The following is a 16,716-nucleotide window of genomic DNA, read 5'->3' as shown; positions in this document are numbered from 1 at the left end:
TACATATCTTATGTGTATACTGTATTTATATGCTACTGCTGTGCAAATTGCTGGGGGGTGGGTTTGTATGTGTTTTTTATATTGTAAAACTTTAAAAACATTTTATAAAAAAAGGACTGTAAAAGCCAGGTATCCCATAATTGTAAATCTAAATTTATATGGTTCTGTATGGCTAGCAATTTTTATAGGCGCAAGTGGTGTTTACAAGGTGTATAACGTCATTTGCATGCAGTGAAGTGTTCCGTTTCCAGTGATAACTAGGTCTTTATCTGCTAAAGGCCACTAGCGTCCAGTGATGCGATTTGATTTGGCAGTCCCCCAAGACATTCCAGTCTCTCTTGAATTAAAATTTTCCCTTCAATATTTTATCATTTATAATACTATTACATCTGGCCCTGATAGCTTTTGCTAAAGAAAGATGCAATTAAGAATAGTTAAGTCAGGAATAAGCCTGAAACAAGGAAAAATATAATAAAACAATACATACATTGTCCTCCAGCGACCCACTTGATTCCAATCCACCATAAAGTAAACATTGTACAGTGGTGATATACATGCAGAAAGCTTATCTGGTTAAATTTTTTCCTCAGTATGAAAAACACTGTATCAAAGTATTCAACTCCTTTAGAGACGTAATACCACCACAGAGCAGATGCTACCTGAAATAGAAGTGAAGCCCAGGATAAATGTGGTAAAAGAGCAATAACATATTTTTCAATGTATTAAATTAAAATCCTGGTTTTGTGTAAGCAGATCCCTCATCATATATTTGGGTAATCACTCTACCCTTATGCATGGCTAGCTTAACATACAATGATGCGAAGCTTAAATAGCAGCAAGCAATATCACGTGACCGGAATCTGCTGGCAAGCCGAACATGATCACGGAAGGTGTATATTAAAACAAATGAAGCATTATACATACAAGAATACAGGAATTGTAATAATGTATTCTTATTATGCTTCATAATATGTGTCTTCGCGCGTAGGCAATTCAGCCTTGACTTTTTGTGATGACTCTGTGTGAACTTACCTGTATTAAGAAGCCTGCAAATAAAATTTTGATGTTTTTTTTTTAAATAACACAAGCGAAAGTCTATATCTTGGAGACGAATCTTGTGTCTAAAGTATAAATTCTTCTTTCTGTTATAACAATTTCATGGTGCGTTATCACATTTTGAAATGCATTACAACAGCTAAGAGAATATTTTCCCGATTTAATTGCTATTAAAATAATTTTTTTCCCTCAATAAGAGCGATTCCAGAAGCTGCAGCAACCTGTGCGCCTGTGTCTCATTTTCTTTATGCATTCTTCCTCTACTGCTCACCATCACCTTCCCTCCCCTGCCTACTCAATATACAAATACAAAAACATATATATAGGACAAAGTGAGGATGGAGCTGGACGAGTGTGGAGGAGACTGAGGGACAGGCAGCAGCCCAGATAATGTGAAATAAAGTTGTATTAAGTACTGAAATAATTCAGAATGCTGACAAAGGTAATTTTAAAATCAGCATAGCATATGCTATGTCACCGGCTAAAAGTTACATTCCTGGTGACTGGTGTAATGCGTAAAATGCTTGTATAAAGTCATGGAGAGTTCAGTACTAAAGTCAAAGGCTCTTAAATGGGTTTTCCCACCAAGCGAGTTAGGTCCTATCCAGAGGATGATGTCACCACACTGGGCCATAAAATAAACGTGTTTAGCTACTTCATAGCAAACTGAAAGTGGTTCATTGGGTCGATTTCTGCTGACAGGTTCCCTTTAAAATGTTTCCTGCTCATGAAATAAGGTTTCATTAATAATAAGGTTATATTTCAAGGTCACCGATTTTATTTACAAGTCTTTCTTTATTGAATGCTTTAAAGAATGTATTCTTATGCCCTTTTAGAAGTATTACTTGACACGCAAAAAAAAAAGAGATGAGATACTTACTCTAACTTCATTAACATCATCTGAATAATCAACAGTCTGACAAATGTAACTGTATCCAGCTGCTTTTGCTCCTAAAAAAAGCTAAAAAAAAAATAAAATAGTAAGGTTGAGAGCATAATAGCATTCTTCTTCTCAGACACACAATCAATGAACCAATATAAATCACATGCCTCTTCGGGAAAACAGTGTTTAGCTCCTTAGTGACACAGGCTCTAGTGACCGGGCATTTTTAGCCAATTTTTGTTTGCGCCGGTTTAAGGGCCATAATTATTTTTTTTGCATGCTACCTTAAATTTTTTTGCAGTGTTTTTTTCGGGACACATAGAGCTTAAAAAGGTAATAAAAGTTTGAACATTTTTTTCATCTTTATTTCGGGTTATAAGTGGGAAAAAGCTTATTTTGTAATTTTTTTTTAAATTTTCAAATTAATTGAAAATGAACATTATTAATGAATTCCCTATTTTGTTCCGGTCCTTTTGATATATAAATATGTATAGTCTCGGACAAACGGGGCGACTATTACAGTGTAGCAGGGGATTTTTTTTTAATTACCGTATATTCCGGCGTATAAGACGACTTTTGAAGACAGAAAAATCTTCTGTCTGGTCTGGGGTCATCTTATACGTCAGTAATTGACCGCCCGCCGTGTATTAACGGCGGCGGTCGGGTCTCGCTGCATGGAGAAGGCTCACGGGCTGAGCCCTCTCTATAGCCGGTAAGTCTTTGCTGCATATTGCTAGCACCGATCACGGGTGTTTTCACAGTGATCTCAAAAAGATAGCGGCGCCGCCATCTTACCTGGGATCGCCGCTCCCCGTGACGTCATCAGGGGCGATCCGTCTCCATGGTAGCCTCGGGTCTTCCGAAGACCCGAGGCTATTTCGTTTTAACCCCTTCATTACAATGTGCTGATAGCACATTGTAATGAATGAGGAGGAAAATCCCGATATACTGCAATACTGTAGTATGGCAGTATATGATAGGATCGATCAGACAACCTAGGGTTAAAGTACCCTAGGGAGTCTGAAAAATAGTATAAATAAAAAAAAGTTAGAAAAAAAAAATTATAATAAAAAAACCTAAAATTTCAAATCACCCCCCTTTCCCTAGAACTGACATAAATATAAATAAACAGTAAAAATCAGAAACACATCAGGTATCGCCGCGTCCGAAAATGCCCGATCTATCAAAATAGCGGTTTTTCAATGCGTTTAACCCAGTAACGGAAAATAGCGCCCAAAGTCGAAAATGGCACTTTGCCATTTTAAAAAATATAACAAAAAAATATAAAAAGTGATCAAAAGGTCGTACAGTCCTAAAAATTATATCATTGAAAATATTATCAAATTTCGCAAAAAATGACACCACCCACAGCTCCGTACACCAAAGTATAAAAAAGTTATTAGCGCCAGAAGTTGGCAAAAATCAAAAAAATAATTTTTGTACAGGAGGTTTTCATTTTTGTAAATGTATGAAAACATTATAAAACCTATACAAATTTGGTATCCCCTTAATCGTATCGTGTCATTTGGGGCGCTCAGTGAAAGACGTAATATCCAAGCCCACAAGAAAATGGCGCAAATGCGTTTTTTCACCATTTTCATTGCAATTTTTTTCCCCGCTTCTGAGTACATGGCATGGAAAATTTAATAAAATAAAAATTTAAGGTACAGTATGGTAACATTTACAGTAAAATGGACGATGGTAATGTTGTTGTTGTATGCCTTATGTTTATGAGCGACAGTTTTCCTGCTATATACCTGCATGTCATAAGAATTTAAATTAAAAAAAGGACCATGTTAAATTCAAATCTGTTTTTTTTTTTTTTACCGGTGTTTTGTATGCGTTGGAAAAGGGGTAGTCTTATACAGCGAATATATCTTAAACTCTATATTTTAACAGGAAAGTAGGGGGGTGGTCTTATACACCAGGTCGTCTTATACACCGGAATATACGGTATATGTGGAAATGTCATTATGTTTTTATGAATATTTATAAATATTTTTTGTGTGTTTTTACTTTACATGTCCCCCATGAGGTCATAAAAGACCCCTGGGGAACATTTTCACTTTTTAAAAAAATTTTTTTATTTTCCATCATCTATAAAAGCCTCAGTTACAGGGGAAATGACCACCCTTAACTGGTGGTGCTGATCAGAGCTGTACTGGGCCTAATTACACCCAGCAGCTCTGATAAACCCATTTAGACCCGGCAGGCCATGTGACTCCCTGCATTGCGCTCCTTCATTGCGATGCTGTGAGGAGCGGAATAGGGAGAAGCGGTAACAAACCGCATCTCCCTTCTCCCTAGTGTCTAGGAGCAGCAGAAAACTGCAGCAACGTCTTTAGACCAAAGGCAGCAGGGGGTCCGAGTAGAGCTAGTAGATTGTAGGCCTCACGTTCTGCCAAAAGGACATATTTTTAGGACTTCCTAAGGCTGGCAACACATGAACATTGGCGGTTTGTGAATAACGGAGGAATCACTGGCTGGATTTCTAGGCCTGACCGCAGTTCAGAGGCCTCCATGTTTCACAATATTATATGTCCCTTCTCCAAAGTACAGCAGTGCCAAACTAATTGTGATTTTATTAATATTCAGCTCTAACATTGGACAGCACATTAAGATAACAATAAATACTAACCTCCTTAAATATAAAAAAGTTTAATATAACCATGCCAAAATTGTATCCAATCAATGGATAACGTAACTGAAAAGGTTCTCGATTCTTCATAAACTTGGGACCAAGCCACACAATGAGTAAATACAGTGTGCTGATGGCCAAGGTTGGTAGCGGAGACTGCATCAGAGGCCATTTTTCAACTCGTTTATCTGTTTAGGATATAAAAAGGAATACAATTTAAAAATCACTATTCAATCAATTGAACAAAACTGGCACAGTAAATATCCTGGAAAAACAAAATGCAGTCTATCACAGGAAGGGGTCATAGCATCTAGTACACTGCAGCTTGCTGTGTATTTGGTTACATAAACAAGTGGTTTGGTCTGATGAATCACACTTTTTCTTAGCGTCATGTGGATGGCTTTGGAAATATCTTCATTGTGTGGCAAAACAGTGTGGCTCCAAAAAAGGAGCTTATGCTGAGTTGCATCAAACATTATTGCAATGCCCCAAAATGTTTGGCGTAAACTAAGCCAACAAACAAGAGGTGCAAAACTACGAGATGATGTACCAAATCATGAACTAGTATATCGTCAAGCAGCCGAGCACCTTCTAGTTTGTTTCTTTCATGGCCCAGTGTGCTGGCATCATCCAGAAAATCAACTTTGAAGTGAGATGTAAATTGGTTGCATGTAGTCACAACGGAGGAGATCTCAATGATGGTCCTGTGGCCCAGCCTCTGTGACTTTATACAACGAATATACTAATATCACTTCAAAGGCCTTTTTCACATAAATGTATGAAAATGGCTGTATGCTACCCGTACAGTACCATATGGCCACATTCAGAATGTTGCCATTATCTCCAGTATTTCCGTTCCCATATAGAATTCTATGGGAATGTTTAAAATGTGTTGAAAACAGTTGCGCACCCTGTGCTGCCGTATGTACGTGCAGAATCCAGGGAGACCAGAACCAGTGGGAGGTGCATTACATCAGCCAGCCATCATTCATATTTTATACGAATATGGTGCAGATACGGTGACATATATGCACATACAGAAGACACGTATATACCGTTTCATACAGAACAGAAATACAGGACTGGAGAAATCATAAGTTTGTGTGAAAACTTTTAAACAAAATAGACCTAACAAAATGTTTAGAAAGTACAATCATTATGAAGATGATCAATCTGGGTTCCTTTTTATTTTTGTGCATTATGAACTTTTGTCACAATTTCTTTTGAACTCAAAATAAATGTGATCATCAGCTAAGAAACCTGCAAAGATCTTTTCAGTACGCAGTGTTCCGCGCTTCTAAAAATAATCTCAATGCACTCATCAGTGTTCCCAGTGGATTTGTGTGAGGACAGAAATTATTAAAATAATGCACTGTAGAAACCCAAGAAACAACATTGGGAAAGAAAATAACTGGACCGCACATCCACAAACTATACAATGATTTGTTACCGCTAGGCTACATTAACAAAACAAACTCGAGGTTCTTAGTTACATTTTGATCAAAGTACATAACCCACTTCACTGTGACCTTGTTCTAATGGGTCTCTACGCTATTAGGTGTGGCATCACATGACATCCACCACCACTGCAACACAGCAGGGACGAAGCCCCAGTTACCCCCCCAGCACCCATACTGGCCATGAAACCCCAAGAACAAATAGCTATGCACATATTAAAACTACAGAAGTGTGTGTGGCTCTTGGTAGATCAAGCATAACACAACTTAATCCGGTTTAGAAAACTTGTATATATGAATATTGTCAACATCAATCTGAAAGATATTAATACAGATTAATCTCTAAATGACGGCTATTGTAAATATATCTGTCAGTTTAAAGATGGTACCCAATCTTGAGCCAAGCGGGTGTTTAATTATAGTCGACACTATAATCTGCTTTAGACTGCCCAAGGAGCTCAGAGACAGAATTGTGGCAAGGCACAAGGTTACAAAAGAGTTTCTGCAGCACTCAAGGTTCCTATGAGCACAGTGACATCCATAATTCTTAAATGGAAATGAAATGGAAGTTTGGGACAACCACAACTTTTCCTTGACCTGACCGTCAAGTCAAACTTAGCAATTGTATGTCAGAAGAGCCTTGGTAAGTGATGTAAAGAAGAACCCCAAAGAACCCCAAGATCATTGTGGCTGAGCTCTACAAAATTCTATAATCATGTGCGTCTCCGTCACAATCTCCCCCCCCCCACACCAGTTTCAGGGTGCACCAATCGACGCACCAGACAGACGGAGACAGAATCTGTCATTGTGCTTGTCATCCTATGCATCTGCATAAATAAAGCGATGTTTAGGTATAAAAGCAAAGCCCATAAGAAAATGGCATTAATGATTTTTTTTCGTTAAATACAAAGCATTTGGAGTTTTTATCTAGTTTTTATTAAATTTGAGACTTTACCACTCGCTTACCAAAGTTAGACAACAAAAAATTTTCAGTGCTGCACTTGTTAGACCTTTAAAATTTACATGTGGACGGGAGCAAAACTTAAGGGGGTTCAGTCAGTATGGGCCCAAGAGGGGTGACTTTCTCCATATGAGAAGACTAGTACAATAAACTATACATTATAATTGGGGGCCTGGCACAAACTTTGTACTGGGGCCCATCAGCTTCAAATTACGCCAAGTAGGGGTTTAATTCAAATGGTAGCCTTTAGAGAAGCGCCAGGCAGCAATCTTTATGATGAACCAAACAGGTGTCTTTATTTTGGACATAAAAATAACAGAAAAAAAGGGCTTGCTCCAGCCGGCAAAATAAAACACATAGTCCATGTGATAAATCTCAGTCCATGTCATTAAGCACAGTACACATTAACAGACACAGTGCCGTACTTCACGCTCCTGGGTTAGAAGCACCTTTCAGTCCTCAGACTTTCCCACACAGCAAGGCCCAAGCTCTGGCTCTGCCATTCCCTGTGTTCCACTCAGCTACACACAGGTAGGGAACCACCCACCCTTCACCTGACACAGGTGGCTTTACATAGGGCTGTAATCTCTGGCCTGGAACGTGTGACTGCTCCAGAAAAAAACCGTCCAAGATCAGCAGCATTGCAGCTATGCTAAAATAACAAAAGTGTCAGTGGCTGAATGCTGCTGACACCAGCAATAATGTTTTTTACTTCAGCAAGGCCAGGCACTACAGTGACACATATCTACCATCCACCACAACACCTGGTGCCTTTCTACAGCCACTAGATGTGGACATAAAGTTGCAATTTTGGCACAAATAAGCTATATCGTAGGCAGAAGTTTAGAATGTTTGCAGAAGAATTTGCGACTTCTTTTAAAAAAAAAAAGTGAAAAAAAACCAAACACATGCTTGATATACCAAGTTTCCCCGAAAATAAGACAGTGGGGCACATTTACTGACAAAGCCACTATAATTCACTCAGTGCATTGTACTTCTATAAAAAGGAAATCATGAATCTGTCGTTTCCCCCGCACTGGTCCGACAGAGTTGACCATTTTTTTATGCGGTGCACCTTTAACATAGGGGTTGTGACACAATTTGAAAGTTAAATACAGCGCACAGTCCTAATCATTTGGATTGCCTGATGTCATGCCCCCTAATTTGTGTCGCATGGAGACCATCACGGCTGCGCCACAAATCACAGCGCAGACACTTTTTCACTTGGTCTTATTTCAGGGAGTGTCTTATTTTTTCATGAACAAGAATTCCCATTTATTGCGGAACAAAAAAACCCCCAACATTTATTAATATACTACCATGCCATTACATACATCAGCATAACCATCTGAATTCCATCAATTCTTGTGACTTTATTTCCATTTATAACAATATGTGGTACATTTAACGATGCTGGTATTTATGAAGAAAAAGCAAGTTTATATTTAACCCCTTGTACACGTACGGCTGAGCCCTCTTCTTACAGAGGTGTGGTTTGCTGCATATTGGAGCAAACACCCACCGCTAATACCCGTGGTCGGTGCTAGCACCAATCGCGGGTATTAACCCTGCTGTTGCCTCCAGCGGCACTAAGAAGACGGTGGCACCACAATCTTGGTTGCTCAATCGTTGATCCCCCAAAAGTCATTGGGGGAAGGCGATCATTTGCCATAAGAGCCATCTTCATCAGACCTGAGGCTGTATGGTTTCTGCAGATTCGTTACGATGAGCCACTGTCTTGTTATAATGAACACCATGTAAAAATGCCCTATAATGCAATACAGTATATGGTAGGAACGATCATTCCAACTAGGGTTAAAGTACCCTAAAGAGTCTAAAAAAAAAAAAAAAAAAAAACCTAAGGCGCGTTCACACAGTACCTTTTCATTGCGTTTAAAACGCATTACAACAGCTGAGATGAGGTGATTTGCCTAATAACATTAGTGTTTACATTTGTTAACACAATGGAAACATTAACCCCTTAATGACCGCCCTATCGGGTTTTTACGGCGGTCATTAAGGGTACTTCTTCTGATGCGACGCCTTTCTACGGCGGCGCATCAGAAGAAGTTTTCGGGACACCGGGTCTCGCTGGTGCCGGTGTCGGGCTGTGATATCAAGCATGACCGCGGCGTGCAAGTGTGTCCCCCGTGGATCGGACCCCCCCGGTGTGCTTACCGGGGGATCCGATCCCTCCTGCCGCTGCCCCGGGTTCCGACGAGTGACCCGGGGCTGTCGGCTCCTCTTCTCACCGGGTCCTGCCTTCCTGGCAGGACCCGGCTGTGTGTAACTGAGCATGCTCAGTTACTTACAGTATACACTGCAATACAAGTGTATTGCAGTGTAAAGGCTTGAACAAGTGATCGGATGATCGCTTATTCAAGCCAAGAAGTAGAAAATGTAAAAAAGTAAAAAAAAAAAAAAAAATTAAATCTTTTTATAATATAATTAAATAAATAAAATAAAAGTCCATAATCTCCCCATTAACACATAAAATGCAAATACAGTAAATAAAACACAAAAACACGTACATATTTGGTATCACCGCGTCCGTATTAATCTGTACAATAAATCTAAATCAATATTGAACCCGCTCGGTGAACTACGTAAAAAAAAAACTCGAAAAACTTCCCATAATATACAATTTTTCATCAAACACCATCACAAAAAATGTTCTAAAAAGTGATCAAAAAAAGTTACGGTACCTAATATGATACAACTGAAAAGAACAACTGTTTTCGCAAAAAATAAGTCCTCAACCAGATCTGACAACAGAAAAATACAGAAGTTATGGCCCTGAAAAGTTGTCAATAGTAAAAACAATGCGATTTTCTCCAATATTGGTTTTGCTCAGGAAAATTGAGCAAAAATAAGAAAAACTATAGAAATGAGGTATCACCGCAATCGTAGTGAACCAGAGAATAAAGATAAAATATTATTTTTACATTACGGTGAGCGGGGGGAAAAAAAAATGCTAAAAATCCAAAATAAAAATTGATGATTTTGTTTGTGTCCCCCTTGAAATAGTTAATAAAATCTCATGAATAAGCTTTAGACTCCCAAAATAAATTATTTATACATTGTATCTCATCCCGTACATAATAAGCCCTCATATGTTCGCATTACCAAAAAAAATAAAAATTTATAGGTCGTACAATGTGACAATACAAATCTGCTGTGAATGGCGCCTCCATTCATTCTATACTCGGCCGTGCGCCCGTACAGCAGTTTACCACCACATATGTGGTATCAGTACACTCGGGAGGAATTGGGCATCAAGCGTTGCAGTGCGTTTCATCATTTAATTTATTCTGAAAATGTCAGTTTTGGCCTAAATGAATGTATTTCCAAAAAAATTCTAGTTTCTAAATCGCAGGTCCATATTTTTTAACCCATGTGAAACACTTAAAGGGTTAATGGACTTAATAGAAGTTGTTTTACATATGTTGAGGGGTGAACTTTCTATAGTGGGGTAATTTATGGGGTTTTACTATTATTTAGGCCTCTCAAAGTCACTTGAAAGCTGAGTTGTCCCTCAAAATGTGAGTTTTGGCAATTTTCATGAAAATAAGAAAAATCGCACCTAAAGTTCTGCACCTCATAACATCCTAGAAAAATGACCGGAAGCATGAAATATCATCCCAACATAAAGCAGATATTCTGTAAATGTTAATTATCAAACTTTTTGGGTAGTTTTACTTCCTGTCTGGAAACCAGAACATTTCAAACTTGGAAAATGAAGAATTTTTACAAACTTTTGCCAAATTTTCACTTTTTTTCAGAACGAAACGCAAAACTTATCACTTAAATTTTATAACTAACATGAACGCCAGTGTGTCACGAGAAAACATTCTCAAAATCACCCGGATATGTTAAAGCGTTCCGAAGTTATAACCAATTATCGTGAGACATGTCAGATTTGAAAAATCGAGTCTGGTCATTGAGCTGAAAACTAGTGTCGGTGATAAAGACTAGGACTGTCATCAGGTCTGTGTAACTTGTCCTGTCACTACTACCTGTTGGAGCAGCTCACATGGATCCCATCCCAGCCTTTATCTTGTTATTTCATACATTATTCATTGTAAAATCATCTATTTTTTATCATGTAAATGAGGCTGGTCACATGGTCAGAGGCAGTGATGTCACTGCTGTTACCCCTCCCCTCTCCTCCCCCTGCTCATGTCTGTGTGTAATGTATAGTAAAGCATTGCTAGTGTGTGTGCTGCATCTGCTGACATGCTGCATCCTCCTAATATACAGGTGAAAGACACAGACATCAGCTACACATGAATCTGACATGTTCTGCTGTGACATGGCTGCCTGGAGCTGCTGTATCTTTCCTAAACACACACATGCACACAGGCTGCAGGGGGTGTGGCCACCAGCACCAGGAAGCACATCATTATACAGCCTCACATCATTATACAGGCTGTCAGTCATGCACTGGGGGTGTGGCTGTGCCTCCCAGTCATGAATAGAGTGGACAGCTTGAATATGCTAATGCTTCATTGAACATTTCACAGGTCATTTGCATACAGCTTTAGGACCTCATTGCTTAGGTTTACAGGCATGTAGAGGGACAATGAAGGGATAGAGGCAATGCTCTCTAATGGCAGTTTATGAAAATATATTTAGTTTAGGGGGGTTATTTTGCATGATGGGTTCTCTTTAACAGTAATGTAATTAGGCAAATCACCTCATCTCAGCTGTTGTAATGCGTTTTAAAACGCAATGAAAACGCAACCAAAGTGCAACGTGTGAAGGCGCCCTAAAAGTTCAAATCAGTCCCTAGAACTGATATAAATGTAATTAACTGTAAAAATGACAAATAAGTTAGGTATCGGCACGTCTCAAAATGCCTGATCTATCAAAATATAAAAACAGTTATTGCTGTAAAAAAATGCAATAAAAAGTTATAAAAATGTTGCACAGATCCATACACCATAGTATGAAAATGAAGATTTTTTTTTTTCGCACACATTCGTTTGATTTTTGAAATTGTATTAAAATGCAATAAAACTTATATAGATTTGGTATCACCGTAATCATACCGAGCCAAAGAATAAAGTAGAGGTGTCACTTGGAGCGCACAATGAAAGTCATGAAAACTGAGCCCACAAGAAAGTGACGCAAATGTGTTTGTTTGCCAATTTTACCACATTTTGAATTTTTTCCAGCATCCCAGTACACGGCATTGAATAATAAATAATGTCACTGAATACTAAATTTGTTACCCACAAAATAAGCCCTCACACATCTCTGTACATAGAAAAATGAAAGAGTTATGGATTTTTGAAGGTGGAAAATGAGAAAGGAACAAAAAAAACCTGCATACTTAAGGGATTAAAGACAACAACTTCTGAAACAGCCTTATAACTCTCCAAACAGTGAATTTCATGTGAATTTTTTGTGACTCTATTTCTATTACAATCAATGGTCCCAATCTCTCATGTTTAGCACTTTCCTTCAATGACCCCTTCTTGTCAAAGTAGCTGTTCATAGAACATTTGCAACGTAACAGTCAGTTATTTTATCCCATAAATCCTACACAAATTCTACATATCACATCCTCGTGCAGTATCTGAATGATCTACTAATACTTATATATGGCGTGGGTCGAGCTGAGCAATGGCTACCTCTAAGTCTTATTTTCAAAGGAGGCCTTATCTTTCTAAGCTTGAAAAAAATTTCACTAGAACTTATTTCCGGGGGTTGTCAGCCGCTAACAAATAAAAACCTAGAAAAAGAAAAAAAAAGAGACAAATGTCCTGACCCCCAATGTGTCTTCTGCAAACCTCCTTTCCATTTTTGAGCTGCAAACCTAGATCATGTTGCTGCTTTGCCAGTCAATATGGCTGCTAATCTGGGCTACAGAGTCCCCGGAGTATCCCTGACCTTACTTTCCCATTGTTCTTTAGTAAACCTAAATGTTCAGTAGAAGCAGACAATTCTCAGTGCCTGCTGTCACACACATAGTGGCAGATTTACTTACCCATCCCTGCGCGATCCCTGAGGTGCGTTCCCCGACCAGAATGCAAAGCTGCCGCGATTCACTACCAGCGTGCGCCGGATATCCTGCATGTGTCGCTTCCCCAATCAGGTCCGCTGGAGTTGATCTTCTTCCCGATGCATGTAAGTGCTTGGCTTGCGACACAATTTAAATGTTAAATCCCGCGGTTTGTCCGAATCCGTCGGATCGTCCGATGACCCGCTCCCCAATTTCTGTCAAATGAAAGCCGCATGATGCACCAAAATCTGATCGCGTGCGACACAATCCCCGGCACGATCCTCGAAAATTCGGGAAACCTGACAAAAATGCAACGGCGGGACCCTTCGTAAATAAGCCCCAAAATCTACAATGGAGAAGCCATTTATAAACACTCAGCTAGTGTGGGATCAAAGGAAGATGTTTGATTATACACTACTGCTTCATGCTGATCTTTAGGAATAAAGTTTTTAAACTATAACCCCTTAACGCCGAGACCCTTTTTCATTTTAGCATTTTCATTTTTTACTCCCCACCTTCAAATATCCATAACGGTTTTATTTTTCCATGGAAAGAGCTTGTGATTGCTTGTTTTCTGTGCAACAAATTGCACTTCATAGTGACGGTATTTATTATTCCATGCCATGAACTGGGAAACAGGAAAAAAAATTCCAAATGCAGTGAAATTGGTGAAAAAATGCATTTGTGCCGTTTTCTTGTGGGCTTGGATTTTACGGCTTTCATTGTGTGCTCCAAATAACATGTCTACTTTATTCTTAGGGTCGGTAAAATCAAGGGGAAAACACATTTATATAGGTTTTATAATGTTTTCATACATGAAAACCAAGTATGGTATACCAAAAAAAAACAAACAATACTTTATTTTGCCATCTTCTGGCGATAATAACTCCTTTCGTGTACGGAGCTGTGTGTGGTGTCATTTTTGCAACTTTTGATGAGGTTTTCAATGCTTTTATTTTGAGGACTATACAGCATTTTGATCACTTATTATTGAATTGAATAACCGTTATTATATTTTTATAGATTAGACATTTTGGGACGATGATCATTTTTAATGTTTATTTATATCAGTTCTAGGGAAAGGGGGGGGGCGAATAGAATTTTTATGTTTTTTTAACTATTTTTCAGACCCCCTATGGTATTTTAACCCTAGGATGATCCAAGTTAGCATGTCGGCGCCCACGGACCGCCGGCAACGATTGAACACCCGCAATATTCAGCAAAAGCTCACCGGCTATGGAGAGGGCTCAGCCCGCGAGCCCTGTCCAAACAGTCGCAGCCATTGGGATTCGTCACCTATCCTTAATGGGGTTAAACTTAGAAATGTTCCTAGGGTTTAATAGTGGTCTTCCAGTTGCTGGTTTTTTAAGGTACACTTTAACGCTCTAAAGTGGCATCAGTAAGGCTTTATCAGACAACCAATTTTGCCAAAACCATTCAAATGAGAAGTCACCCGAGGTTGCACTGTGTTTTTCAGGCAGAGAAAAAAAAACTTCTTATAGTAGCCATGGAGGAAAGAATTTTTGCTCCAATGCAAATAAATATTCAGGAGGCATAAGTAAAGAGTCTACAGGTCGAGACTGGCTGAGTTTGTACTTGGATTACTAAAAAGCCGGAACCTTGGAGCAGGACCACGAGCAGGGCAGAATTTTAAGACTGGTGTCAGAAAACGCCATTCTTAATGCATTTCCCCAAATGTGCTAGGATTTTTTTTTTTTTAACAATCGCACTGGAAGAACAATTACAACCACAGAAGAGAAATAAGCCATAAGGATTGTAAGCAGAGTGTGAAGCAAGGTATTGTGTTCACAGAAAGGGTTTTATACTTAATGCTCCTCAGTAATAGCCTATTGCATTGCAGTCACAGGTCTCCAAGCTGTTCACACCTCTTCCCCCACACACATCAATCTAGCATTTCATCCTATGGAGACTGATGGCACACTACAGACAGAGGCCGCGACACAAGGGCATAGTGAGCAGCATCTAGGAAGGGTCATTACAAAGCAACCGTGTACCAATCCTGTGGAGTTGGCAAGTCAAACATCAACTCTTCAATTTCCCTAACTGCAACTCAAACTCCACAGCTCTGTTTCCCCGATAGCAGTTGTAAGATGAGTTCATCCATTCCTTCTCAATGCCTTTTTTCCTCTGTAGCGGAGGAGCCTCACTGCTGAGCAAGTACACATTTATCCAAGCTAAAAGGCTAGAAAAGACAGGCCACATGCCGCCCGTCAAGCTTTGAGTTGCTCACCGCACCCTGCTGACAGAGTCCATAACTGATGGAAATGTTAAGCGGTGCAGGAGGCTGGTTAATGGGGAGAAACATCCTAGCTGCACATGGGTCCTCTCCTGGCGTTCTGCTCCGTGTCCTGACGCCTGTTTGCGCCGGTGTATGTACAGTACAGTCCTGGGGCCACTCTGCTGTGGGTCTTGTTTCTGGGTCGTCTCCTGCTCCTGGCACAGCTCTTCTCTGAGTCCTGATACCAGTGCATGCAACCAACAGGGGACACAGAGCAGAGCTCTCATGGAGGATAGAAGAAGTTGCAGTGTGGCACAGGGAGCAGAAGTGCTGCCAGAAAGGAGAGGATTTTATTAGTCTAATCTGCCGTTAAAGTTTAGCAGTATGACAATGCAGTCCTCAGACCACTAAAGGCTGTCCACTCCTGGCCTTAATTCTTACATCAGGAATAAAGCAGGCCATTCTCATGAAAAAATGTTCTGCGAATACTGCACTGAGCAATTTATCATATTGTTGGAGCTGAATTTGGTCCATATTATAACGTCTCGAACTCCACAGCAAATTTGCACAGTTAGGAGGTTTGTTGCTGTACATGTCAATCTTGCATCTGCAAATTTGTGTGCAGGGAAGAGTCTCATGCATATTAATACACATGAGACCTTTTTCAAAATGTAAAATTGCCTGTAATTGCCGGCACTTGCAGGCATTTTAAATGTTGTGAGGCAATGTTTGGTCACAAAACTAGAACCATCTTGCCCTATAAGCCAGGAGGAATCAGAGCGGTTGTCCATTTCAGTCAAAATAGTGGATGGAAAGCCTCAGAGCAGATCAGGACCAGGTATTCGACACAGATTTTGCGGGTTCAATACAGCAATAATTACAGTTATTAAATTTAGCCTTAACTTTCTAGGAGAAATAACATAGAAGCAGAACAATTGTCAGTGATAACAAGATGATATGATGCTTGTTATTTCATGAGGAATACAAGTATTCAATAAATTAGACATGGCAGTAGCGGTGATACTTCCTATTTCTGTGAGCTCAGCTCGACAGGTCACCAGAATGTATATGGTGACAATTATACTGGCAGCACAATATTCACTAATCTTCTCTGTCAGAGGAACCTAAAAACAGACATTATAGATACAAATAATCAACCATTTACCGTATATACTCGAATATAAGCCGAAGCCCCTAATTTTACCACCAAAAACTGGGAAAACCTATTGACCTGAGTATAAGCCTAGGGTGGGAAATGCATTGGTCACAGCCCCCCAAACCCCCCCGCCCCCTCCCATCCAGTATATAACTAGCCAGCCCCTGTAGTATACAGCCAGCCGAGCACATTGAAAAAAAAAAAAAAAAAACCTAACATACTCACCGGTCCCGATGCAGTTCCCTGATGTTCCGGTCTCCACGGCTCCTCTTCTTTCTTCTCTTCGTAACAGCCAGCAAGAGAGGCGTCCACATGATCT

The 16,716-nt window shown here is 39.6% G+C and overlaps 1 protein-coding gene across 1 annotated transcript in view; it reads right to left on the bottom strand.

The window, feature by feature from the left end:
* The window catches only part of ELOVL4 (ELOVL fatty acid elongase 4), a 30,028-nt gene that overhangs the window by 11,028 nt on the left and 2,284 nt on the right, over positions 1-16,716 (bottom strand). Inside the window, exons 2-4 of the mRNA XM_072142072.1 lie at positions 4,578-4,765; positions 1,937-2,017; positions 488-659 (exon numbers count right to left, since the gene is read on the bottom strand). Coding sequence (XP_071998173.1) covers positions 488-659; positions 1,937-2,017; positions 4,578-4,765 — 441 coding nt within the window. The remainder of the gene's footprint in view (positions 1-487; positions 660-1,936; positions 2,018-4,577; positions 4,766-16,716) is intronic.

The sequence above is a fragment of the Engystomops pustulosus genome, chromosome 3 (assembly GCF_040894005.1).
Source record: "Engystomops pustulosus chromosome 3, aEngPut4.maternal, whole genome shotgun sequence".
Taxonomy (NCBI): domain Eukaryota; kingdom Metazoa; phylum Chordata; class Amphibia; order Anura; family Leptodactylidae; genus Engystomops; species Engystomops pustulosus.
The sequence above is the reverse complement of the archived record's forward strand: the minus strand, read 5'-3'. Positions and strand labels throughout refer to the sequence as shown.